This window comes from Panthera leo, chromosome D2 (genome assembly GCF_018350215.1).
Source record: "Panthera leo isolate Ple1 chromosome D2, P.leo_Ple1_pat1.1, whole genome shotgun sequence".
Lineage (NCBI taxonomy): Eukaryota > Metazoa > Chordata > Mammalia > Carnivora > Felidae > Panthera > Panthera leo.
In genome coordinates this window covers 67,802,126-67,828,896 of record NC_056689.1, presented here as the reverse complement: position 1 = coordinate 67,828,896, position 26,771 = coordinate 67,802,126, and the positions used below count along the sequence as shown (strand labels likewise).

General features: G+C 34.2%; 1 protein-coding gene across 5 annotated transcripts in view; it reads right to left on the bottom strand.

Moving 5' to 3' along the window:
- Positions 1–937: 937 nt before the first annotated feature.
- Positions 938–26,771, bottom strand: part of SHOC2 (SHOC2 leucine rich repeat scaffold protein) — a 107,631-nt gene continuing 81,797 nt past the window's right edge. For all 5 annotated transcript variants that reach the window (XM_042908956.1, XM_042908952.1, XM_042908955.1 and 2 more), the window contains 6 exons: positions 17,383–17,513; positions 12,943–13,131; positions 8,989–9,111; positions 5,519–5,656; positions 5,075–5,192; positions 938–3,031 (listed from right to left, as the gene is read on the bottom strand). In XM_042908956.1, coding sequence (XP_042764890.1) covers positions 2,823–3,031; positions 5,075–5,192; positions 5,519–5,656; positions 8,989–9,111; positions 12,943–13,131; positions 17,383–17,513 — 908 coding nt within the window. In that variant the 3' untranslated portion in view covers positions 938–2,822. The remainder of the gene's footprint in view (positions 3,032–5,074; positions 5,193–5,518; positions 5,657–8,988; positions 9,112–12,942; positions 13,132–17,382; positions 17,514–26,771) is intronic.

Genomic DNA, 26,771 nt, shown 5'->3' with positions numbered 1-26,771 from the left:
ATTTTAAATGATTCAGCCTTTAGAATGAGATAAGTTAGAAATATGCAATTACATTTTTAGAGGCCATTCCAATTTATCACCCACCTTTTAATAGAAGTACAAATAAACGTTTAGTGTATTTTCTCCTCCAAGAGTTTCTATCTTCTGTTTTCATGTGCATCTATCAAGTCCATAAATTATTTAGCATCTCCCCCTTTTTGTATGAAATAACCATATGGGATTTAAAAAGTACTGAACTATCAACAAAAGGACTGGTTGATATGGTCATTGCAGTTTTGCTACTATATATTAACAAAAAGCAAAGTTTAGAGCAACTTTTTACAATGTAACATTCTAACCCCCCCCCCCCCCCCACCTTTTTTAGACTTACTGAGCCTAACAGAGAGACTTAAACCTGATTTCTTCAAAAGAAAGAAAAATGTTTGGATATGCCAATGAGTCCCACTGCAGTTTCAGGAAAAGTATTTGCTTATATGTAGTCATTGAACAGTATCCCTAAACTATTTAAATATTAAATATCAATTTCATAAGGGTATCCCAATTAGAGTCCACTTAGTTTCTTGTTAGAAGTAACAAAATTCATGGGCTCTTACAAGGTAGCAGCCTTAAAAAGGACATATGTTTTATACTTCTTACAACTTTTTTATAGAAGTCCTCAGCTATATATGGTTTGCCTAGAACATTACTTGTACACGTTAAGAGTGTGATCCTTCTGCATTTCTTTCTGTTGAAGACTAACATAAATGACAGCAGGGGAACCAAAATGTTTTAAAAATCAAATCTATTTTCATTTTTAAGAAACAATAACCTTTTCTCTCAAAAAAAAAAAAAAAAAGACATTAGGTTACTGCCTTTAAAGTTCAAGTTCTATCATCTTTATACATAAACACACCTGGATATGATATTTTTTAAAAAACCACACATACACACAGGCATATAGAGCTGTAATAAACAAATTCCTTTTATAAACAAAATTTTAACTGAAAAGCCACAGTAGATGGAAAAAAAGAAGAAAGGATATTACTTGGTAAAATCCAGTGACATCTACAATAGTTTTACAGCACATTTAAGCATTCTAGGGTTTTATATCTTCACCTGCCTTCCATTTCTTACTTGTTCCTTAAAAAATTGCCAATTATGAATACAGGTTCAACCACAAACTTAGTCTTGATTTTGAGTGCCAGAAAAAGCAAAACATTCCAAATTTCTACCTTAATACAGCTTCAATTAAAAAATGGTTTTATTTAAAACACAATGCCCATCTAAATGGGAGAAAAAAAAAAAAAGAAAACCAAGCAGCAATACTTAATTATACATAATATTCGTTATATGGGAAGTGTTTTCTAGGATGATATCTAGAATGCACTTGCTCTGTCTCTTCAATAATTAAATCGACTTAGGCTGACACTACCAAAAGTAAGATTACTGTATAAGGGGCACACACTTACAATACTGCTAGCCTTAAAAGCAGTAAAGCAAAAGAAAATGTATCAAATAGCACATGCACATCTTACAGAACTTCCACTGAACTGTCAATGGCTTCTATACAATGTGCCTCTTCTCCATAATTGTATTAACAACTACCAAGAAAGGAAAGATGAGATTAAAATCAAAGGTACTGAACTGAATTGTTTGAAGCCAGTGCCCCACATGTGGGGAAAAGTGCATTTAGTTCAGCAGCAATACAGCACAGTGTGAAGATATTGTGCTTAGACGCAGATATTCCAGAACTGAAAGATGTACAAGGCAAGTCAAGATATAAAACCATAGTACACTGTTAAATAACCTTGAAACATACATATATTGCAGTGTTCAAAGAAAAAACATTCATTTCATTGTACAAGGCTAGGGAGAAATCCTTAAAGTTACCTATTGTAGTTTATGATATAATAAATACATATCTATATAGCATTGTATATACATATATAGAATGTGTGTGTGTATGGGTGTGTAGGGTTTGTTTTTGTTTTGCCAAATTAATGTTAGTTTTTGTCATTCTGCAACTTTCAGGAGTGACAACTTTCATACTACAAGTTTCTGTTCCCCCAAACTTAAGAAAAGATATTTATTTATACTAGAAAAGGTCTCAATACCCTCCCCCCGACCTAAAGACTCACTTCAGATATTTTGCTTTACAATTGATCAGAGAAACACAATTAAAGGAATTCTAGAATTTTTGACTGTATCTTTTCACTTGCCAGTTGTTTCAACAAGCAAATATCTTTTAATATTTAAACCAGCTGATGCAAATTCTTTAGCAGAGGATATAAACTAGATTTCACTGATTAAAACAGAGCAAATCAAACAACAACAACAAAAAATCCAGTGATTTACTCTGACTGTAAACAATATATAAAATTTAAATCTCAAATTTCAAAATAAGTTAAAGAAAAATTCTACTTTTAGGGCCTATAATACTATAATGATCTGACAATTGGTAAGGGGAAAATGTATACAAAAAGTTGCAACAAAACTGTCCATTATTTTTGCTAAGAGAAAGTATATGTAACTATACTACCTCTGGCCCTTAAATTTAATAACTTCATAATTTGTTGGCAAATGTTTTAAGCAAACTGGCATTATCATATTACACAACAGAAAAACATCCATCAAGTTCAGCAAAGAAAACTTATATAAGCCTTTTGTACAGAATTAAAAAAAAAAATCTAAATGGCTATGATTCCTCTATTAGCAGAAACACATAATGCAGTCTTTATAAATCTGCCAAATATATCGATATCTACATAAATAGATACAGATATAGATATGAAACATTAATGGCAGTCTATTTTTGAACAGTGTGTGGGACCAGCAGATTTGTATCAGACCATGGTACGATATGGACCCTGCATCTTTAGGAACTGAATGATAAAAGAAGGACCCCCAGCAACAATCTGAGGTGGAAGGTGACTGAGTGGACAGTTCTCAATACTCATGATTGAAAGCTTGCTGCAAAGAGCCAGCTCAAAGGGAAGGCTATGTAGATTGGGGTTGTCATTCAAATACAGTTCTTCTAGGTTCTCCAGTGTACCTGTAAAAAAAAAAAAAAAAAGAAAAAAAAAGAAAAAAAGAGAAAGAAAATCAATTACTATTTTTTAACAAATTCATTACTATTTTAGGGGCACCTGGGTGGCTCAATTGGTTAAATGTCCAACTTCGGCTCAGGTCATGATCTCACTGTTCGTGGGTTCGAGCCCCACATCGGGCTCTATGCTGACAGCTCAGAGCCTAGAGCCTGGAGCCTGCTTCTGACTCTGTGTCTCCCTCTCTCTCTGCCCCTTCCCTGCTTGCTCTCTGTCTCTCAGATAAGAAAACATTAAAAAAATTTTTTTTAATTCATTACTATTTTAGAAATTCAATTGGGAATGATGTGGGCATTATATACACTGAATACATATTTCCTCTTCCTCTTGTCTCTTAGTTTTAAAGCTCTACAACCACAGTCTTAGATTTTGCTGCATATTCAAATCAAGTGGGGCCAATTTAAAGAACCCTTATATCCAGGTCACACTCCATACCAATTAAACCAGAATTTCTTCCTTTATGGTAGGTTTTTAAACTTTTTTTTTTTTTTTTTTAACACACATGCTGTATCTCCAAGGATTCTGTTCAGAACAACTTGGCATTGGTATGCATTTTTTCAAAACTCCAGAGGTAAGTTTATTGTAAATCAGTGCTTATCATCACTTTCCTATTATAGATACTGTGATAATCTCTTTTACTAATAAATTTATCATGTGGAAAGATTTTTGTTACTGGGTATATAAATCCTTCACAAAGAGAGGTTATCACATATGTGGCAGGAAGCCAAAAATCAAGTTATGTAATCTTTGAAAAATTTATCTTAGACTCTCTTAGGATATTCACGCTTTGTAGGCAAATGTCTCCTGCAATCACATGAGGCTAGATGAATAAACATACTAAAAATGAAGTCACCTCCAGTGTTTTCTAATTTTTAAACTTAAAAATCTGTAATATTTGATAGCTGTATGCAGAAGACTAATGAAAATAATGGCTACCGGGTAATGGATATTCACATTTAAGATTTTACTTAATATTCAGAGCAACCCTATGAGAAGTTACTATTATCATCCTTCCTTTGCACAAGTAGAAAACCTAAAGGCTTATGGCTTATCCAAAGCCATAAAGCCAATGAGCAGCACGGCCAGATTTTGAATGGTCTATTTTACTTCTTTTTTTTTAATTGAAGTATAATTTACATTATAACTTCAAAATCATTCTTTTTGAGAGAGAGAGAGACGGGGGTGAGGGGGGAGGGGGAGAGAGAGAGAGAGAGCGAGCACGTGCACATACAAGCAGAGGAAGAGGGGGAAAGAGAATCTTAAGCAGGCTCCACACCCTGAGTGGAGCCCAACATGGAGCTCGATCTCACAACCATGAGGATCATGACCTGAGCTGAAATCAAGAGTCGGACACTTAACCAGCTGAGCCACCCAGGCACCCCAATTCCAAACTCATTCTTAATCACTATTCTAAAAAGCGTCTGAAACAGCATGGTATATATGCAAGAAAATAATGCGTGAAACTACTAATTTAAGAACTATAATGTGACCTCAATCGATTCTCTTTGTAAAATGGGGTTACAACTTGAATTGCCTAAAATTCAAGGTAGTCATATTGATTATATGAAATGATGGATATGAACACTTAGAAAATTTGAAAGTACTGTCAAATATTAATTTAATCAAATATCCTAAAACCTCATAAGGAAATGTTCTTTTGGCATTGGATATTACTAATTTAATTCAAGTTTATATAATTTTTAAATGTAGAGGAAACAGAGGATAACTTTTCTAAAATAAGGTTAAATACTGGAAATGTAAGTATGCTAAAACATTCTCAAATAAAATATTAACTCTAATACCCCATGCGGAAATCTCACCAAAACTAACCAACGAACTAAGAACTGGTGCTCTATAAAAATACAAAATAAAAAATCTTGACTCTGATGTAACATCAGATGACAAAAACAGATTTGTCCTATCTGAAACACTGCTTGAACATACAAGAGCAAATTAGTAAGTACAGAGTCAAGCATCCAAAAGGTTCATACCAATTTCTTCAGGAAGATGAGTAAGTAGGTTCTCTCCAAGGCCTAGATGTGTGAGATTGGTAAGGTGACCAATGCCTCTAGGAAGGGTAGTCAACTGGTTGTTTGTCAAGACTAATTTCTAAAAGATTAACAAAACAAAAGAGAAATACATATATATTCCTTACTACTGATGTAAATGTAAAACAATACATCTACTAAACTAATAAGAAATTAATAAGTAAATTAGATTGGGTAAGAATCACTCAATAAATTTTACTTTCAAAATATATCATTTGTTAGAAAACAAAAAGCAGGCTACATAAGCATAAAACTGAGCCTTACTGCTACAACAGAAAAATCTCTAATTCAAGAATTAGATCAAATTCTTAAGAAAAATGCACAATTTGGAATGCACCCCAAAAACTTTAGTCATAGAACGATAAAATCACCAGGATAATGTTTTACCTGTAAATCCTTAAGATAAGCAATTTCATTTGGCAAGGACTCCAATTTGTTCTCTTCTAGATCCAATTCTCTTAACTTCCTAAGGTTTCCAAGACCATGGGGAAGCTTTTTTAGAAGATTGTTTGACAGTATTAGAACCTAAGAGAAATTATTGACAGTATTTAGTAACTCAAGAAATGAGAGTTATATATTACCATGTGTGGCTTAAAATTTATTAAACTACTAATTTTCTAAACAGTGAATATTAAGGGTAATGTTCATTTATATAACATAAAACATTTAATTTACTATTCTTAAAAAAACCACCATAGTTACTGGAAATAAAAGATTTTAAGTCAAAGCTAATGAAAGCAAAAGTTTAACTTTAACCATATTACAAAAAAATGTAAAATTAACTACTTGCACTAAAATTCATATAGTTAATGGTGTTTTGATACTGAATGATTACCAATGGGAATCTGATAGGAAGCCACTTATTTGTTCAAAACCCCTTACAAACTATCATTTAAGGGTGGTTAACAACTGATTTCTAAACTGCTAATTCAAAGCCCTATAGTTATTAGCTATGGTATATTTATTACATTGCAAGCCATCCTGTAATACACCGAAGACAGAAAAAAGTGGTTGAGAAAGATAGTTCCTCTTCTTAGAGAAATTACAGTGGTGGTGGTGGAGAAAGTAGGGAGACAATACTAGGTATGGGACAGTGAAAAGAGCACTGAATGGAAAGACCTACGTAAGGTTTTGGGCTAATATTTTATGCCCACTTGTTTTCCCCAAAGTTATACCATACATAGTAAAATGAACATATGTAATAAGACCAAAAAATAATGATAATAATGATAATAGCTATTATTTATTGAGTTTACTACTTGCAAGGCACTAAATGCATTGCGTATGTGTGTTATCACATTTAATCCTAACTACAGCCTGTGAGGTAAATACTATCTTCTTCATTTCACAGCTGAGGAAACAGAAGCTTGGACAAGTTAAATCCATAGAGATAAAAGTGGAATTGTACCTAGATCTGTCTTGCTTCAAAGCTCATGCTTTTTAACCATTATGCCATACTATTTTGGCTTACTAAATAAAATGATTAAAAAAAAAGAAATTAGATTTTTTTTAAAAACATGGATACAGAGGAAACTTTTAAAAAATATTTTACTATTAGTAAGCTTTTTCATCAAAAGGATGAAAATTCTAGGGACTCAGAAGCAGGAGAAATCATCCTTGACTAAAGAGAACATTAAGATGAATCTTTAATTATGGAAAAAATTTTTAAAAGAAAAAATTAAAGGGATGAGGGGAGGGCATTCTAGATATTAGGAACAGTAAGACTAAATGTGCAGAGTTAGAAACACGCACAAATTTCCAACAAAGAAAACAGTCTAATTAGTAAATAAAAGAATACATGGGTAAATAGGATGTAAAAGTGGGCCAGAATCGTATGAAAGGTTCTCAATGCCAGTCTGAGGAATCTAGAATTATTTTGGTAGACAACAATACAGGATTCTTTTTTTTTTTTTTTTTGGTTTTGTGTGTTGGTTTTTTTTTTTAAAATAATTTTATTTTTTAAAATTTACATCCAAATTAGTTAGGATATAGTGAAACAATGATTTCAGGAGTAGATTTCTTAATGCCCCTTACTCATTTAGCCCATCCCCCCTCCCACAACCCTTCCAGCAACTCTGTTTGTTCTCTATATTTATGAGTCTCTTCTGTTTTGTCCCCCTTCCTGTTTTTATATTATTTTTGTTTCCCTTCCCTTATGTTCATCTGTTTTGTTTCTTAAGGTCCTCATATGAGTGAAGTCATATGATTTTTGTCTTTCTCTAATTTCACTTAGCATAATACCCTCCAGTTCCATCCATGTAGTTGCAAATGGCAAGATTTTATTCTTTTTGATTGCCAAGTAATACTCCATCATATATATATATATATATATATATATATATATATATATATATATATATATACATATATATATACACACACATATATACGTATATATACATATATATGTGTGTGTATATATATATATATGTAGTGTGTGTGTATGTGTATATATATATATATATATATATACACATACACACACCCCACATCTTCTTTATCCATTCATCCATCGATGGACATTTGGGCTCTTTCCATACTTTGGCTATTGTCGATAGTGCCGCCGTTGCTGCCTGAGTTGTTAATGTTAGCCATTCTGACAGGTGTAAGGTGGTATCTCATTGTGGTTTTGATTTGTATTTCCCTGATGATGAGTGATGTTGAGCGTTTTTTCATGTGTTGGTTGGCCATCTGGATGTCTTCCTTGGAGAAGTGTCTATTCATGTCTTTCGCCCATTTCTTCACTGGATTATTTGTTTTTTGGGTGTTGAGTTTGAGAAGTTCTGTATGTATAAATTTTGGATACTAACCCTTTGTCTGATATGTCATTTGCAAACATCTTCTCCCATTCCGTCGGCTGCCTTTTAGTTTTGCTGACTGTTTCCTTTGCTGTGCAGAAGCTTTTTAGTTTGATGAGGTCCCAGTAGTTCATTTTTGCTTTTGTTTCCCTTGCCTCCAGAGATGTGTTGAGTAAGAAGTTGCTGTGGGCAAGATCAAAGAGGTTTTTGCCTGCTTTCTCCTCGAGGATTTTGATAGCTTCCTGTCTTACATTGAGGTCTTTCATCCATTTTGAGTTTATTTTTGTGTATGGTGTAAGAAAGTGGTCCAGGTTCATTCTTCTGCATGTCGCTGTCCAGTTTTCCCAGCACCACTTGCTGAAGAGACTGTCTTTATTCCATTGGATATTCTTTCCTGCTTTGTCAAAGATTAGTTGGCCATACGTTTGTGGGTCCATTTCTGGGTTCTCTCTTCTGATCCATTGATCTGAGTGTCTGTTCTTGTGCCAATACCATACTGCCTTGATGATTAAGCTTTGTAGTATAGCTTGAAGTCTGAGATTGTGATGCCTCCTGCTTTGGTTTTCTTTTTCAAGATTGCTTTGGCTATTCGGGGTCTTTTCTGGTTCCACACAAATTTTAGGATTATTTGTTCTAGCTCTGTGAAGAATGCTGGTGTTACTTTGATAGGGATTGCACTGAATACGTAGATTGCTTTGGGTAGTATCGACATTTTAACAATATTTGTTCTTCCTATCCAGGAGTGCAGGATTCTTGAACACAGTTAAGGGAAAAAATATGTTCTAAAATATGCTAAATTCTAGAGACCTTTTCTTTCAAAGACACATTATAGCATTCAAACCTACCAACTTTTAGTGGACAAGAGTAATTCAGAAGCATTGAGCCCAGATTATGTTCACACTTCATCAAGCTAATGGAGTTGTAGGTTTAAGAGAGCTCTAATATTTTTACATATGATCTTCTCCCAAAGAAATTGCTTATTTGAACTGGAAAGTTTGTAAGTGAGGTAACTGCAGAAGGGTTTAAGGAGTTCTAAATAAACGGCTCTTTTATACTCACCTCAAGAGAAACAAGACCAGACACATCCTCAGGAATCTTTGTGAGCTGATTAGTGGCTAAATTCAATTCTACCATACTGGTCCAAGTTCCAAAATCCAAGGGAAGTGATGTCAACTGATTGTCCTGGCAAAGACAAAAAAAAAAGTAACCAAGGTAGAACCACAAAAACTAAGCTCCATATATATACCTCCCTATGGAAAGAGAATGCTTAATGAAACACAAAACTTTATTCCCCTTTTTGATATCCAAATAAAGAAATTTAAAAGCAACAAAAAATATAAGCCTCCAAAGTTTTTCAGACAGTAATTAGGTTTTTATTTTGAACTGGAAGCTTGTTCCTTATGTGATTATCAGTATTGGATATGGAAAAATAGACTATACAGACCTAACACTGAGATGTCAAAGGTTCCAGTGAAAACCAGGTTTTCCCCATTTCACAATAATATACAGCAATCATGGAATAAAATGTGGATGGTCATGAGCACAATAGAAGAAGAAACATCTAATTATAGCCCATGAGGAAACCAAATAAGCTCAGCTATTCTAGAAATACTGAGCAATAAATAGGAGAGAAAAAAGTCTAAAGAAGACAGCAAATTAAATCATTAAAACACTAATTGGAAGTATCCACAATTATACTTTAAAAATCCATATAAGAGATGGTAAAAATACATTTTTCAGTGAATAATAAAAACAGATGATGAAACAGTAGGATACTAATTTTGTTTAAAAATGAGATATATATAGGGATGCCTGGGTGGTTCAGTCAGTTGAGCGTCTAACTTTGGCTCAAGTCATGATCTCACGGTTCGTGAGTTTGAGCCCTGCATTGGGTTCACTGCTGTCATTGCAGAGCCCACTTCGAACTCTGTCCCCCTCTCTCTCTGCCCCTCCCCTGCTGGTGCTTTCTCAAAAATAGACATTAAAAAAAAAAGTAGATATTGCTATATGCAGAAAAAAGTGAAATATATGCCAGTGATTCACTATTTTTCTTCTTGCTTCTTCGTGTCTATGTCTAAACACATCTTCATCAATAACTCTTACCACACTGTTTTTGTTGGGGCTTTTGGTATCAAAAGAGGACCATCAGTACCCTGATGTTCACTAATGTGTTAACAGTGATGCTACCTCTCAGTGGTAGGATTATTTTATGTCCTTTTTGTTAATCTGTATTTTAAATTTTTTCTGCAATATACATGGATTACTTGTCTTATTTTACACAAAACCATCCATAAGAGAAATCTAAAGTAGCAAACATCCATTTGAAACCAAGTTTTTATTTTATTATAATATTTATATTTACTACCTATTCAGTATAACATTAAACAAATTTTTTAATGCTTATTTTTGAGAGAGAGAGAGAGAGAGAGAGACAGAGAGAGAGAGAGACAGAGAGAGACGGAGTGCAAGTGGGAGAGGGGCAGAGAAAGAGACAAAATCCGAAGCAGGCTCCAGGCTCTGAGCTGTCAGCACAGAGCATGACGCAAGGCTCAAAGCCACGAACATGAGATCATAACCTGAACTGAAGTCATATGCTAAACCGATTGAGAGCCATCCAGGTGCCCCCACTGTAACAATTAAACTTATTAACTACTGGTAATTAATTGTATAAGGCATTTTCATTAAAAAAATTTACTACTGGTGCTTATATGAGGAGGAAAATGTCAGGTTTCATTTTGACTTCTTACAAAAAAGTTTTATTAAACATTTGTCATATTGAAGAAAAATTAAGGCAAAGATCTACTCAAACTTTTCTTATTTCACTGAAAACAACAAGCCTTCCTAAGCTAACATTATAATAATGTCATATCTATAAAAATGTATCACCAAATGCAAAAGCCAATGAACACCTGGACTGCTGCTGTTCTAAGCCTCTACTGACCATTCAGAATTAATACCATTACCACTGGTAAATCTTATGTAACTGAAATGATGAACAATACATTTTATACCTGCTTAAGATTATAAGATTATCTTGAATTTCCACTAGTTCACTTATATACTTCTAAAGAATATAAAATATGTATTTATGAACAAGTATAGATAGAATCAATAAATTGTACATTTAGACTACAGTTTAAAGAACCACAATTATGCTGAAATAGTTCACCAAAGATAAAAGAATGTAGTAAGATACAACAGAAAGAACACTTATACCTGGAAGCAGGAAATCTAGGTCTCCTGGATTCCTACACTTCAGCCATAAATTAGCTATATGGCCAATTTATTTATCACCTCTCAGCCTAAAGTTTATTCACTATAAATTAAATCATTGGAAAAATCAGGTTTCATTTCGTTCCTCCTTTTTAATGTGAAACATATTCACTGTAGAGAATATAGATAAGCAAAAAGAAACTAAAGATCACCCATCAAAAGAAAATACTTCCAAGTAATGTATCTCATAAGGGGTTAACATCCAAAATATATGAAGAATCCCTATAACTCAATAGCAAAAGAACAATCCGATTAAAAAATAGGCAGCGGATGTGGATAGACATTTTCCCAAAGACATACAGATGGCCAACAGGTACATGAAAAGATGTTCAACATCACTAGTCATCAGGAAAATGCAAATCAAAACCACAATGAGATACCATCTCACACCTATCAGAATGGTTGTTAGCAAAAAGACAAGAAACAACAAGTATTGGTGAAGATAAGAAAAATAAGAGAACCTTTGTGCACTGTTGGTGGGAATGTAAATGGGTGCAGCCACTATGGAAAATGGTATGGAGGTTCCTCAAAAAATCAAAAGTAGAATTACCATATAATCCCCCAATCCCACTTCTTGGTATTTATCTGAAGGAAATGACAACATTAACTCAAAAAGACATATGCATCCCCCTGTTCATTGCAGCATTATTTACGATAGCCAAGATACGGAAGCAACCTAAGTGTTCACAGATGAATGAATAAAGAAGTTTCAGTACACACACACACACACACAAACAGTATTCAGCCATAAAAAATCTTGTCATTTGTGACAACATGAATGGACCTTGAGAGCATCATGTTCAGTGAAGTAAATCAGATGGAGAAAGACAGATACCATATGATCTCACTTATGCAGAATCAAAACAAAACACCAAACTCAAAAATAAAAAGAACATATTGATGGTTGTCAGAGGTGAAGGTTAGGTGGAAAACTAGGTGAACAGAGTCAAAATAAGTCATGACGCTGTCAGATACAGCATGGCAGCTACAGTTAATAATACTGTATTACATATCTGAAAGTTGTTAAGAGACTAAATCTTAGAAGTTCTCATCACAAGAAAAAAAAATTCTGTAAGTATGTATGGCGATCAGTGCTAAGTAGACTTATTGTGATGATCATTTCCCAATATACAAATATTGAACCATTATGTTGTGCAACTGAAATACAATGTCAATTATTCCTCAATAAAAAAGACCATCCATAGTTCTGATATCCAAAAATAAACATTTTGATAAATGTTGGTTATATGTATACATATAAATCTACAGATATCTAGTATTTAATTATGAACGTTAAGAATAGTTTTTAAAAACCGTGGAAAGTCTTGCATGCTGTAACTTTTTTCTAGTTGATAAACTGAGAATGTTTCAACTGGCATTTAATATTCTCCTAACTAGAGTATTATTTTTAATGACTTCAGAGAATTCCATTGAAGATATAGGAGTTTTAAAAAATGAAATTTTTATTAAGTTGGTACCAATTAAACAGTTAAATAGAAAGCTCTACAATAAATATCCCTACAACTGTGCTTTTATGGACATTCATGATTATTTCTTTAGGACAAAATGCTAAAATATTTGTTATCTAATACAAATTGCCCTGAACTATCATTATCAGTTTAGACCCCATCAGCAAAACACAAGTACCTATTCTCCACACTGATAGAGAAAATGCCACTATTAATAGAAGTACTAGTAATAGGAGCAAAATTTCCCCCCTCAATACAAACAGAGGCTTACCTTCATATTTAGCTTACTTAATACTTTTGCTCTGGAGAAAATTCCAAATGGGATTTTATTGATTCGATTGTGTTCCATGTTGAGGGAATAGATGGTGGAAAACTGAGATGGACCACCTACTGGATATAACTGGAAGCAATTTCTGGCTAAGGTCAAACTGTTCAGTTTCACAAGACTTGATAGAAGACTCTGTAAACCAATAAAATAAACATAGGAATCAGAATTGTAACAAGATTTACTTCAGAGTACAGAGCGACAGTCACAAATGCCTCAAAGGGCCTTACAGGTAACAAATGACAGAGACTGGTTGGGATGGCTCTGTAATGCCTCATATAGAGCAGTCACTTCTCAGCTCTAGCTAATTGTTGCCTTCTAGGAATGTGAAGCCAACAGTCAGATTTTCAGATTTTACAAAGAACAGAAAACTCATATAAACTCTGATTTTTATTCATTGGCTTCGGCTTATTTAAAACACTCAATGAAGAAAATATGTCTGTAAGAGGTTATCTCCTGAGCGTCCAGTTTAAGAACTTTGCAGAGCAGAATCTTTGGCATCCGACAGTCCTGGGTCTGAGTCCCAGCCCTGCCACTTGCTATGTGACCAAGCCTATTCAGGTCTGAGTTAATTATCCTCTAAATTATTATTAACATAATACCTGGCTCAGAGTAAGCTGTTATGCAGTAATTTAATGGCTCCTCTAAGGAATATTCGATTCAGAAGATAACACTTCCTGATATTACATAATATTGCTTTTCCATATGGGAAAATTTCAGAGGGAAATATCCATCTATCAATCCAGTGTTTACTGCACAGAATAGCCCCATATCCCCTTACTTCAGCCTCCTACCATGTAACCACAGTGCGAGGTGTTCAGGTATTACAAAACAATCTCTGCCATTAAAAAGACTAAACCCTATTTAGAGAAATAAAGCACACGGATAGTAAAAAAATAATACATAACTGTATAATCAATAATAAATTACATGTAATTGACTCTTGTTACTCAAAGTATGTTTGAAAGAAAAGTAGCATTAGCTTGTTAGAAATCTAGACTCTTAGGTCCCACTCCTACAGAATCGATATGAATCTTAACGAGATTCCCAAGTGATTTGTAGCCCCATTAATATTTGAGAAACACTGGTATGAGCTATAAAATAGTTTGGAATTCTGGCTCTACCTTTCAGTAGCTTGTGACTTTGGGCAAAATATTTCTCCAAGCCTTAATTAATTCCTTTGTAAAATGATGATGCCTTATTTTATAAGTTGTAGTGGAGACACTTTAAAGAGATAAAATACATAGCTTTACAATCTCTAGCATATAATAAGTGCTTAAATTGTAAGTCCCTTCTCTATTTAAAGAAAAGAAGGAATACTGGAATAACTGGAAAAGCAGGAAGAGACTGACATCTTGAAGGATGGAAAAAATTTAAATATTCAGAAGTAGAAAAAACAGTGAAAGCAGGGAAGAAACAAACCATGTGAGGTGTGTTATTTTAAATAGTGCTCAAATACCAGCTGTATACCATGAGAAAACTGAAGACTTAGTACCTGAAGTGTCAGCTGATTTGCAAGGCCAGCCGAAGGAATGAAATAACTATGTAATTGAAGGTATAATTATATGGCGAACTGAAACTTGTTCTTTATTCTTAACATTAAGCAGCTTTCAACATTTGTCTACTGATGTGCACAGATAAAAAGAAGAGCTCAGGTGAGAGTGGTGAGAAAACCGCATGGCAGTCAATTCAAGAAAAATGTCTACATCCTACTTTACAGAAACAATGCACAAAGTTTTGAGTCTCATGGCAAAAATGTTATTTTTATTATTCTTACAGCTAACTTTATGGACATTCTTCTTTGCAAACAACTGAGGGTATCTAAAAAGTGGCAACAAGAAGGCAGGTCTCCAACCTTTCATTCCTAGGTCATATGATGAAGCTTTGCAGTTGCTCACCATTGTTTTAAAGTCAGACACATGTGGATCCCCACTTAGGACTTCCACTTACCAGTTTTGTAACTTTTAGTGAATTAGACAATCAATATGTATCTCACAGTACTCCCAGAAAAATATCTAAGGTAACAAATTTGGCCAAAAACATAACTCTCCTTAAGTCTTATTACCCTTCCTAGCTGATAATACCCCAATAATTAGTACGATTATAGTGAAGAATTAAATGGGATAATCCATGTAGAGCTCCTAGCCTTACACCTTAAGCTCATGTGCTTGAATTTATTACATTCCTTTTTCTTATGTGTTTGTATCCACACTAAAACTAGTCTATTTTCAGACAGTCATCAAATGGAAAAGTATATAGTCATTTTGCTGGCTCTGATTTCAGCCATGAGCCCCAACTGAAACCACTTTCCTGATTTTACATGCCTAACCCAGCTTGAATGTCTAGTAAGTGCTGTCTAATGGATTTTATTGTTTTCCTTACTGTGCTCATTATAAATGCAGATAATTACATATTTGCATTAGGAATATGCTGCTTCCAAAGCACACAGACCACTTTTTTTAAGTACTTATTTGAGACTTAATGCTTTCCCAGATTTGGACAAGGCCAGTCAAGGGTTTTCCCCAGAGCTTCTCTATCTGCAAACAGGCCAGTTTAAATACATGTGCACACACACGCACACACCACTTCTTCCACAGCAAGACTGAAGAGAGCTGTTCTCTTTATAATTCTCTTATCAAAAATAAATCTTGACTAATTTCAGTCGCAAAATATTTTATGTGAAACTACTCAGCACAATGTCTGTATCCTAAGACATACCCAATTATTAGTTTCCCCCCACATATAAGTGGATATAAAAAAAAATTTTAATTTTCTCACTTTTTGAAATTTAATAAGTACCCAGTCTTTGTATTTAGTCTTATAGACATTGTAAAAGTAGTCAGTCTTATTTAAGCTCACATCCTAAAAGAATCCCAACAAGGTCTAAATACTGTGCTAATTACTGTTAGCAAAGGGGATGATATTAAATAGTAGAACCCCACCCATTTTTACCATTCTAAATTACCGCTAGCAAAGAAAGACAAAAATCCAGACAGTCTAGCTGTTAGGGCTGTATCTACAATCTGTGGATTCGATTCCTTATCCTATTTAAAACGCAGGGTGAGATACTGTCACACAGCAGTGGCAGTAAACTGGTCCATCCTAGAAGACTACAATCCTGGAAAACTCATTTTTGTACTCTGATCAGTATTCTAAAAATCCAAACAGCCAGAACAACAGAAGCAAAATTAATAGGTACTACTTTTTTCTGTATCCCTAAGAAATCAATTAAATACATTTTATAAACTAATCACTACAAGTTCATAGCTTCATGTACTCAAATTGTTATAAATCATAGTATGTATCTGAAAATATCCACCCAAAGCAACTTTATTTTTAACGTTTATTTATTTTTGAGAGAAATAGAGAGACAGAGAGAGACAGAGCAAGCGCACAAGCACCAGCATGGGAGGGGCAGAGAGAGAGAGGGGGACACACAATCCAAAGCAGGCTCCAGGCTGTCAGCACAGGGTCCAATGCTGGGCTCAAAGTCACAAACCGTGAGATCATGACCTGAGGCAAAGTTGGGACACTTACCCGACTGAGCCACCCAGGCGCCCCCAAAATACCTTTATTTTAAATTCAAATACACACACACACACACGCACACACGCACACACACACACACGGGAAAACTAGAAATAGTCTAAGACTTTTTTGCAAAGCTCAATCAATTAAGCCCATAATTCCATTCTTTTATTTGTTAGAATACTACAGTAAGATAGTATGCTTGAAAAACCATAAGCAAACATACAAGTTGTGGGTATGATAAAATCATATATAGCAAAAGAAGGAAAGACAAAAGAATATTGCATTCTGCCCAATAAATCTCTAAGCAAAATAAGTGAAAATATTTTTTCATAGAACAAAACCCAAATTAAAAATAATGTGTTAAAAAATAACAAATTTTGGTGACTGGCATATGCTAAATAGGCTTTAATATTATTGTATACGCAGGGTAATAATATGGGTCATGGAAGTGTTGTGGCTAATATTAATCTGATTAATAAATAGTATGTTCTATTCTATGTAGCTCATTCCTTTCTTGTATGATCTTTCTATAGGACTTCTTAAAATAACTGAACTGGGTGGGGTAGAGTTTTAAAACAACTAACCATACAACTTTTCCTTAATAGCATTTGCTGTCAATTCCAAAATGACACAAGCAAGATTTCTACGGGAAAGCAGCCACTGATCTCTCACTTTAGTTTCTCTCTTTTATACACAAAAAAAGAAAAAAATTAGTGTGTTCCTATAATCATACCTATTCTTTCTTCTTTGGAATATTTATCTTAGTGATGGCTAAATGTCTGTAGCATGCTCATTATTTAAACAATCTCAATAATCAAATTATTCACCCAGCTGTAAAGATTTACCACCTCTCACCTCTGGTAGAGCAGAAATGTTATTGTTCTCTAAATTCAGCTCTTCAAGGGCACTGCATTTTGCCAAGGATCTGGGTATTGCTGACAATCTGTTGTATCTCAGACCAAGACGACTTAAACTGGACAGGTTTCCTGTGAACACAAAAAAGAATTTTTTTTTTAAAATCTGATGAACTTGTCACTCTCCCTGGCAGTAATATGAATTACTGTGAAGTACTATTTCAGCAGGATCCTTAATTCTTAGCACCAAGGAACTACACACTACCCTTTCAATTAGGATGAAACTGAAACCACTTTTGTGTCCACTTGTCTTAGAGAAATAATGAAATACACAGTCATAAAGTCAATTTTAAAAATGAATTATTACAAACTATTGGCATACTTTAATAACAAATTGACCTATTTAGATATGGCCTAATTGAATGACAAAGTACTGTATGTTTTAAATTTATAATAATCATCCCATTTGTATATATGGGATCTTGATCCAACAAAGAACAATGGTTATATATAAAAATGTTCATGTAATTTTAAATAAATTTCCAAATTTCTAAAATGGCATTATTTAAAATACAAATGCACAATTATTCTGTGAAATTGGAAAGGTTCAGTATTTTTCATGAGTTTAAATACAAACGTTCCAAAATTTCTGAAGATCAACCTGATGGTAAAAATTTTCTGAATTTTTCTTTTAAATTCCTTTACATTAAAATTTTTTTAGAAAGTTAAAGTTATATTCTCTCTTAATAATCTAAGCATAACCAATTTAAGCACAAATTAGCTATAACTGAATACATTAAAAAGCAGAGTAGAAATACAGGCTAGTTTATTGGCAAGTTACATGTAAGCTTACATAGATGAATATGAGGATACCTGCCATCATAAAAAATTTAATCAAACTTGATTTCCCAAACAATATACACTAGAGAACAAGTTTATTTTTGATACCAGAAAGGGGGGAAAAAAAGGTAACAGTTGCAAGAATTTAGTTCAATGTAACTATTTGTCATGGCTGGTTAATTTCTTTTCTGACTTCACATTACAACTGCTGCTGTCACATTTTTAGATGGGCCAGGTTTAAATGTCAAATGTAGCCTCTAGTTTTAAATTGAACAGTATTACTAATGTTAAAAAAATTACAGCAGTAGATACCTCCTGTGCCACACTTAACTTTTTGGAGACCAATATTTTGATGTCTGTCAACTTCTACCAACTTTCTGAAGTCTTCCCATTTCTTTCTCTTTGCTTTGACCATTTCTCAGAAAGTTATTGGGTAACTTTCTTTCTGAGATGTAACATTACCACAGTACTTACAGAAAACACATAATTAGCTTTTAACACAAATTAAGCCCTGGAACCCCACGAGGGCGGTCACTACGCCTCATAATCCTATCTAGTCATCACTCATCTGCATCGTTCCCTCTTGCTGAAGAGATCAGTGATTAAAGTTGTAAAAAATGATTAAACAGAGCCAATTCTTACTCTTTACATCTCCAAGACAATAATTAGTCATTCATAAAGTATTCTGACAATACCATAAATCTAGCCAGCATTATATAATGCAGAAAAACTTAGCAAACATTTCAATTCCTGTAGGAATTGTAATTAGATCTATTCCAGAGGTATGTTATTTTCATTTACATTACTTTCTTATGATAGTGTCTGGAAACTGGGCCAATAGTTTGCTGGTTCTGTTTAAGCAAGATTCCAACAGGCAGAAAACTGAATTCAAAAGCAACAATAAAAACTATCACTTAACAAAAACAAATCAATTTTGTCTTTAAAATGTTTTCTAAATTAACTAAGGATGCTTCACTAGAATCTTTCTAATGACATTCTGGTAAGACGTGTCAATTTTGGAGGGGGAAAAAAACAAGCTGAGGCTTGGAGGACTTTCCAAAGCCCCAGAGAATTTAGAGAATAGAAATAAGGGCAAGAATAATATTTACTATTATTATTACTGTATTATGACATTGAATATGATACAAATGTTTCTTAAAAGTTGGGTTGGCAAAAATAAAATAAGCTGTTTTATGATGAAATGTTAATTATAGTCATATTTGTAGTGACAAAAATGGGGTCAACCTATTTACTCAAGAATACATGAAGAATTACTTAAACTGGAGACACCACAGTGTCAGACAAAACAAAGGATTTTACATGATCTATAGGACTCTGGGAAAGTTACTTAACTGAGACTATTTCCTCTTCCATAAAGTGGGGATAACACCAAATATTCCACAGTGTGGTTCTAAGGGTTAAACAATGTGCATAAGATATGTAGCACAATGAGTGATACATAACAGATGGTCAAAACATGATTTTATTCTATAGAACATGTCTATATTCTGCTATATCCTATACCTATTAAAATTATGTTACAAAAATTTTAAGATGTGACTTTATGATGTTAAGTGAAAAAAGGTAATAAAAATTATGCATTTTGTATGATCTCAACAATGTAAAAAACAAGTGGAAAAGAGTGGAAAGAAAATATCAAAACTAAAGTTATCTCTATGTGGTAGAATTACCGAAGGTTAAAATGTTTTTCTTTGAACTTGCCTTTTCCTAATTTTCTAGAGCTTTGTCATTTATAATTTTTTTAAATGTTTTTATTTATTTTTGAGACAGAGAGAGACAGAGCATGAGCAGGGAAGGAGCAGAGAGAGAGGGAGACACAGAATCGGAAGCAGGCTCCAGGCTCCGAGCCATCAGCACAGAGCCCGATACGAGGCTCGAACTCACAGACTGTGAGATCATGGCCTGAGCCGAAGTCGGACGCTCACCCAGGCGCCCCTATAGCTTTGTCATTTAAAAACATTTTGATAAAGAAAAATCTGTAATTCTAAAGTATTTTAATTTTAAAATCTGCAAAATCTTTTACCATTCTTTTTTTGAATGAGTATTTTACATTATGGAGAGGTTTTATACTAATGTAGAGGTAAGACATTTGGACACTTTACATTGTGAGGCTCATCTTCTGCATAAAGGGTAGATATGAGATAAACTGCAAAAACAGAGTGTGGTGGTTTGAATTCTTAGATAGACACCCTGATTAAAAAGAAAAAAGGCAAAAGATGATAAAATACCTAAGAAACAGCAGAAAGAACCATCTGAGGGTAATAAGCATGGACTTTAGCATAAGATATGGGAAGAGACTTACCAAAGCCACCAACTAGTTACTGGCAAAGCAAGAATCAAACTCAGAGGGCTCCTTATATCAAGTAATCATTCTTCAAGATCTCTACTGATTGTGCTCCAGTTTGCTTGTTATACCTCTTGACACAGAAGCAAAATATGTTCATTCTTACTCCCATGCTGTTGGTCCATGCTGTAGTGCTCGTGGAATACATTTTTATTCCATACGGAGTCCAACAGATTCATTCATTTACGAAGCTTTCCCTGGCCATTCCATCAAGATCTCATTGATTTTCCTGTACACTGGACTTATGGCTGCATACTGTTTTCACTATAAGATGGCATTTAATTATACTTGTTTTTATGTTGTCATTTCATAGATGAGTTACCTCCACCCAATAGACAAACCCCTTTAAGTAACAGACCTTACATACTTCTATCTCCCCACAGAGTATGCTTCAGTGCTAAGCACACAGCAGGCCTTCACTCATACACTATCTTTTTTTCTTTAATGTTTATTTATTTATTTTGAGAGAGAGAGAGAGAGAGAGAGAGCGCGCGCGTGAGCGAGCGCGTACAGAACCCGAAGTAGGGGATGATCTAAAAAACCATGAGATCATGACCTGAACCGAAATTAAAAGCCTGATGCTTAACGGGCAGATGCTTAACTGACTAAGCCACCCAAGTGCCCCTATTCTGATTTTGAAAGTGAGAAATTCAAAAGTTATTTTGCTTTTGGACGATAAATTTTAGGAATCTGCTTCTATTTATTGGGCTTTTAAGTTGATAAGCATTTAGAATTTGGTTACCATAACTAATCTTTTGTTATTAGAGAAAGCTTCTAGGTCTTGATCAGAATTAAAAATGTTTAAAATATTGTATTTCTGTACTATTGTACTCTTAACAGTGATTGAATGAAGCATGTCAACTGATGGAACAAAATTATGGAGTCTTTGCACTTTACTCTTCAGGCAGATTTCAAAGACTCCTTGGCAAATGCTTCAGCCTTTTATTAAATGCAACAGGTTTCTTCCACAGGCAAAGCAGTGGTATGAAGGACAGAAAGGGATGGTCTGTCTTACTTCCATTTTTTTCCCTAAGGTTGACTGCCTTTTTTACCTTTAACTTCATATAGCAAATTAAACTTTTACTATAACATTTTGAAGCTCTTTAAAATCAGATGTTATCACTGTGTGTAGAAAAATTTCCACCTTGACCAGCCTTGTAGCTATAGTGGCCAGAGGGCATGGGAGAGGCAAAGAATAAAATATTCCTTCCTTCCTTCCCTCCCTATTTTAAAATGAGAACCAAAGAAAAGCATCTCATATAATTTTAAGATTTTACATTTTGCTCCCTAATAGAGAGAGGAGGACAAATAGTAAAATGTTTTAGTTTCTACAGTATTAAAAAGTATGAATGGGGGTGCCTGGGTGGCTCAGTCAGTTAAGTGTCTGACTCTTGATTTCAGCTCACGTCATTATCTCAGGATTCCAGAGATCAAGCCCCAATTCGGGCTCCTGCTGAGCATGGAGCCTGCTTGGGATTCTCTCTCCCTCTGTTTCTGCCCTTCCCCACTCATGTGCTTTCTCTTTCTCTCTCAAATAAATAAAAATAAAAATAAAAATAAAAATAAAAATAAAAATAAAAATAAAAATAAAAATAAAAATAAAAATAAAAATAAAAAAAGTTAGAACAGGTTTCTTTAAAAATTATAAAATGAGGGGAGCCTGCGTGGCTCAGTGGATTAAGCATCTGACTTCAGCTCAGGTCATGATCTCACGGTTCAGGAGTTTGAGCTCTCCCATCCGGCTCACTGATAACAACTCAGAGCCTGGAGCCTGCTTCAGATTCTGTGTGTGTGTCTCTCTCTGCCCCTCCTCCCCTGCTTGCACTCTGTCTCTGTCTTTCTCAAAAATAAATACGATCTTGTATCTCCCTCTCTTTCTGCCCCTCTTGTGCTTGTGCTCTCTCAAAAATAAACATTAAAAAAATTTACAAAATGAAAATGATGTAGTCAAAATGCCACATGACATTATCTAATACAGAAATTAGTGGTTATTTAAGCAAAAATAGTACCTCCAACTTTCTTGAACTTTTTCTTTTTCCTTTTTTGTGGGGTAGAAGAAGTTGAACTTCCAAAACTGTAATCTGTAAGAATATGCTATTCTGATGAACAGCTCACATTTGTGAAGCCCTTACCACTTTACTGAGAGCATGGCATGTTCAGAGTCATCCACATTTTGCCAAAATCCATTACTCTCAAAAAAAAGAAGGGTGAAATATCAAAACTCTCTTGTGCCAGAAAAAAAACCTGGACATCAGAAATCTGGTATTTACTGTGATTCACCCGCTGCAGTGGTTTCAACTCTAACCTCTTTCAGTAAGCAGGTTTTACCACAAACTAAACCACAGCCTAGAAATCAAGCCATAGCTTGCTTTAATGTTGAGCCATTGTGACTAAGAAATAAAATCAATGTTGCTGAGCTTCTGTGTATAAATGTAGGCTGATCACTGCCAATCACTGGCATTTAGCTTTAAGTGCTTAACTTTAAATGTAAGTTGTTCTGTGCTCTGCTCTGACAGCTTGCTTTCTTATGCTGTCACATTTTTAAATTACAGCAACATCAAATGGCTATGAATTAAAATTGGATGCTTTTAACTTCAGCAAATATAATCAGCACCTTTAGGTTAATTCAGTATAACTTTTGAGTAAATTTCTTACTCAAATGATCTTAATCTTATTTTAACAAAGTCTCAAAAAAAAAAAAAAAAAAAAACCAAATCAGAAAAGACACACAGTTTTAATGATTAAATAATGTCAAAGGTTTTTTTTTTCCAGAAATGGTGAACTAAGAAACTAAAATCAAACTGAAAAGCAAGCAATATAAAGAATTCTTAAATGAAAACCTAAAAGAATGCCACAATTAAAAAGAAAACTAGTAAAGCTGCAATATGAATTTGCACTGCAATTACCTAAAACGTAATTATTAAAACTCTACTTGTTGCTATAACCATAATTACTGTAACATTTCTTCAGAGCCCAGTGCAACAAAAGATCTCTGAATTGTTCTGTGCTCCAGCCTCCAAGGCCAGGTCTTGTTGCAGATTTCTTTCTTTATCTCATTTGAGAAGAAATAGAAAATAAAACATTTTTTCCAATTTCAGACCTTTCACCACTATCCACCGCTGGTTTCAGAAAATCACCAGAGTTATCTCAGAAGGCTTTAACGAAACAAAATGGCTGCTGTAATGAAGTTTAATTATTTTTAGTCATAACTGACTCTTGAATGGGAAAATATTTACATGAAAAAGAATATACTTTTTACTCAGCAGGGCAGACTAACGGTTAAATCAGAGAGACTGTAAATATGTTTTTAAGTCCTCTCTCACTTAACTGCAACCAGCTGTCCCCTCCCCACTTCCTTCTGTCTCTTCTTCACAGAACAAGGTGTAAATGGCAGTGACTACCGCCAACCAGTGATAACTACTCTAGGAGGGTCCATGTTAATTAAAGAAAGGGGTAAAAACATCTTGGTCTACTTGTAAGAAAAAAAAGGCAAGGAAATAAAGTGATTTTTAGAAAACTGACTGTCAGGTGACAATTAAAAGATCTCATTTCAATTGTGAATTAGGGCAAGTTTCTCTGGTCCAGAAAAAAGAGAGAAGAGCAGCTGCTCAGGACTCAAATCAACTGTGCAGGACAGGTGTTCATTTTTGTTTGTTTGTTTTTCATTTTAAGTTATACTTTTCAAGAAGCAGACTAGGAAAAAAAAGGAAAAGTATCAGAAGAACCATATTCCAGTTAGTTTGCTACTAAATGTTTTGGGGTGAATTTCTCTTCTCCAATAAACAAGAGGAAGAATCTCAAAGGTCAATTAAGACTGTTGAGATTTATAACAGACCAAGACCCAAATGTTCAAATTTCTCACCAAATCTCAACCTTCTGCTATACAAAATACTGGGGATGAGAGGGATGGAAAAGGCAAAGTAATTATTTTTAATAATAATAAATGACAGTATTACAGGGGCACCTGAGTGGCTCAGTTGATTGTCTGACCCTCGATTACAGCTCAGGTCATAATCTCATGGTTTGTGAGTATGGGCCCCACATAGGACTCTGTGCTGAGAGCATAGGACCCTGCTTGGGATTCTCATTCTCTCTCTCTCTCTCTCTCTCTCTCTCTCTCTCCTTCCCATTCTTGGGCGCTCTGTCTCTGTCTCTCTCAAAATAATAAACTTAAAAAAATGACAATATTATAAAAAATTATAATAAACATTACTTATTCACTTTGCCATTATTTGGATTAACAGTTATAAATACTCCGTTTGCTGAAAACTATCAAAGCATATAAAAATAAATAAAATATTAAATTTTTTCTTATTGTCGGGGCACCTGGGTGGCTCAGTTGGTTAAGTGGCCAACTTCAGCTCAGGTCATGACCTTGCGGTTCAGGAGTTTAAGCCCCATATTGGGCTCTGTGCTGACGGCTCAGAGCCTGGAGCCTGCTTTGGACTCTGTGTCTCCTTCTCTCTGCCCCTCCCCTGCTCATTCTCTGTCTCTCTCTCTCTCTCTTTCTTAAAAATACACATTAAAAAAATTTTTAATAAAATTTTTCTTATTGTTAATATTTCAGTTCTCATTGATTTCCAATACATACTTGTAACCTGATCACATAGAATATGCTAGAAGCGAGGCATTTGTGTTATTCTGAGATGATATCTTAACCACAACAGATTAATAATGAAGTCAAATGTTTTCATATTAATAAACATACTTAAAATATAGTAATTCTGATAGAAGAAGAGATACATACAATTAAGAAATCCAGGAGAAAGGCGGCTACATGGAGAAGTCACTCTTTGTCAGAGGAAGTAAATCCAAGACACCCTGACCCTAGTCCTAGTAAATGGAAGATTTTATCATCCACTACCACCTATACTTCCTCTTTTTGCCAGGGCTGTTCATTTTTGTACTTTAATTTCATCCCCCTTTGATTGTTATTTAACATAACAGAGATATAGACACATGCATAAAATATTAAACAAAACATTGTTGGACTATTTAAGAGTAAGAACAGGGCTGATTGAGGAACAAACCCTATATATATCCATTTGATCAGCTGAAAGAGTAGAGGAAATTATGTGGGTATTTAAGAGAAAGATCATAAGCAGAGACACCAAGAAGTATAAATAAAGGCCCCTACACTAGAACTTGCCTGATAATGCTTAAGGACCAATAAAGTGTTAGCATCTATAATATCCTAAGAAATATACAGTGACTAAGCATCAGTGAGAGGGATATGAGTATTAATACCAGTTCAAGCATCTTTAATTTTGGTTTCCCTAGCTGATTTGCAATAAATAACCTTTATTTTTCTTTCTACAACCGAGCAAGACTTTAATTTTATAAAAGAAGTTGCTTTTTTAAAGTGCTTTTATATAACATTCCACTGAAAACTGATCATGTTAAGATTATGCATTATTCTTTCTTTTTTCCTTTACTGTTGCCATTAGTTGGCTGTTTAGAACAAGCAAACTTACAGACCTATCTTTCAATGTAGGAATATACAATCTATGTAAATAGGTCTACATAACCCAAGAAAACTATAATAAGTATATAAACTACATAAAACTATCAAAATTAAACCTATGTGTTGAGTTGGCTCAGAGTATCCCAGGTAAATGGACCATGAAAGATCAACACTAAAAAATTATAATAGAGTTCTTAAATATACTAGAGTTCTTGAATTTCAGAAATGAAGAAAAGTACTCTGCATGGCCAGGCAAAAAGATTAAGTCACTTGCAATGGGGAAAAAATTGAACTGGCCTCATACTTTTGTACATTCAATGCCAGAAGACAGTAGAACTCTCTCTTAGTTTTACAAAGATTCTTAAAGTAAACAAAGCTGGACCCAATGATTTTTATATCCATCCAAACTGTTCAAATATAAAGATTACAAACAGAGATGCCTGGGTGGCTGAATCAGTTAACTGTCTGACTCTCAGTTTTGGTTTAGGTCATGATCTCATGGTTCGTTGAGTTCAAGCCCTGAATCAGGCTCTGTGTTGACAGCACAGAGCTTGCTTGGGATTCTCTCTTTCTCTCTCAAAATAAATTAATTAATTAAAAAAAAAATAAAGGCTACAAACATTCTATAACTAGGGAACGGTTATTTATGAACTGTTTCTAAGAAAACACTACAAGACTGACTTAAGCCAACCAAGAGATGACTGGGACAACCATGGCAACA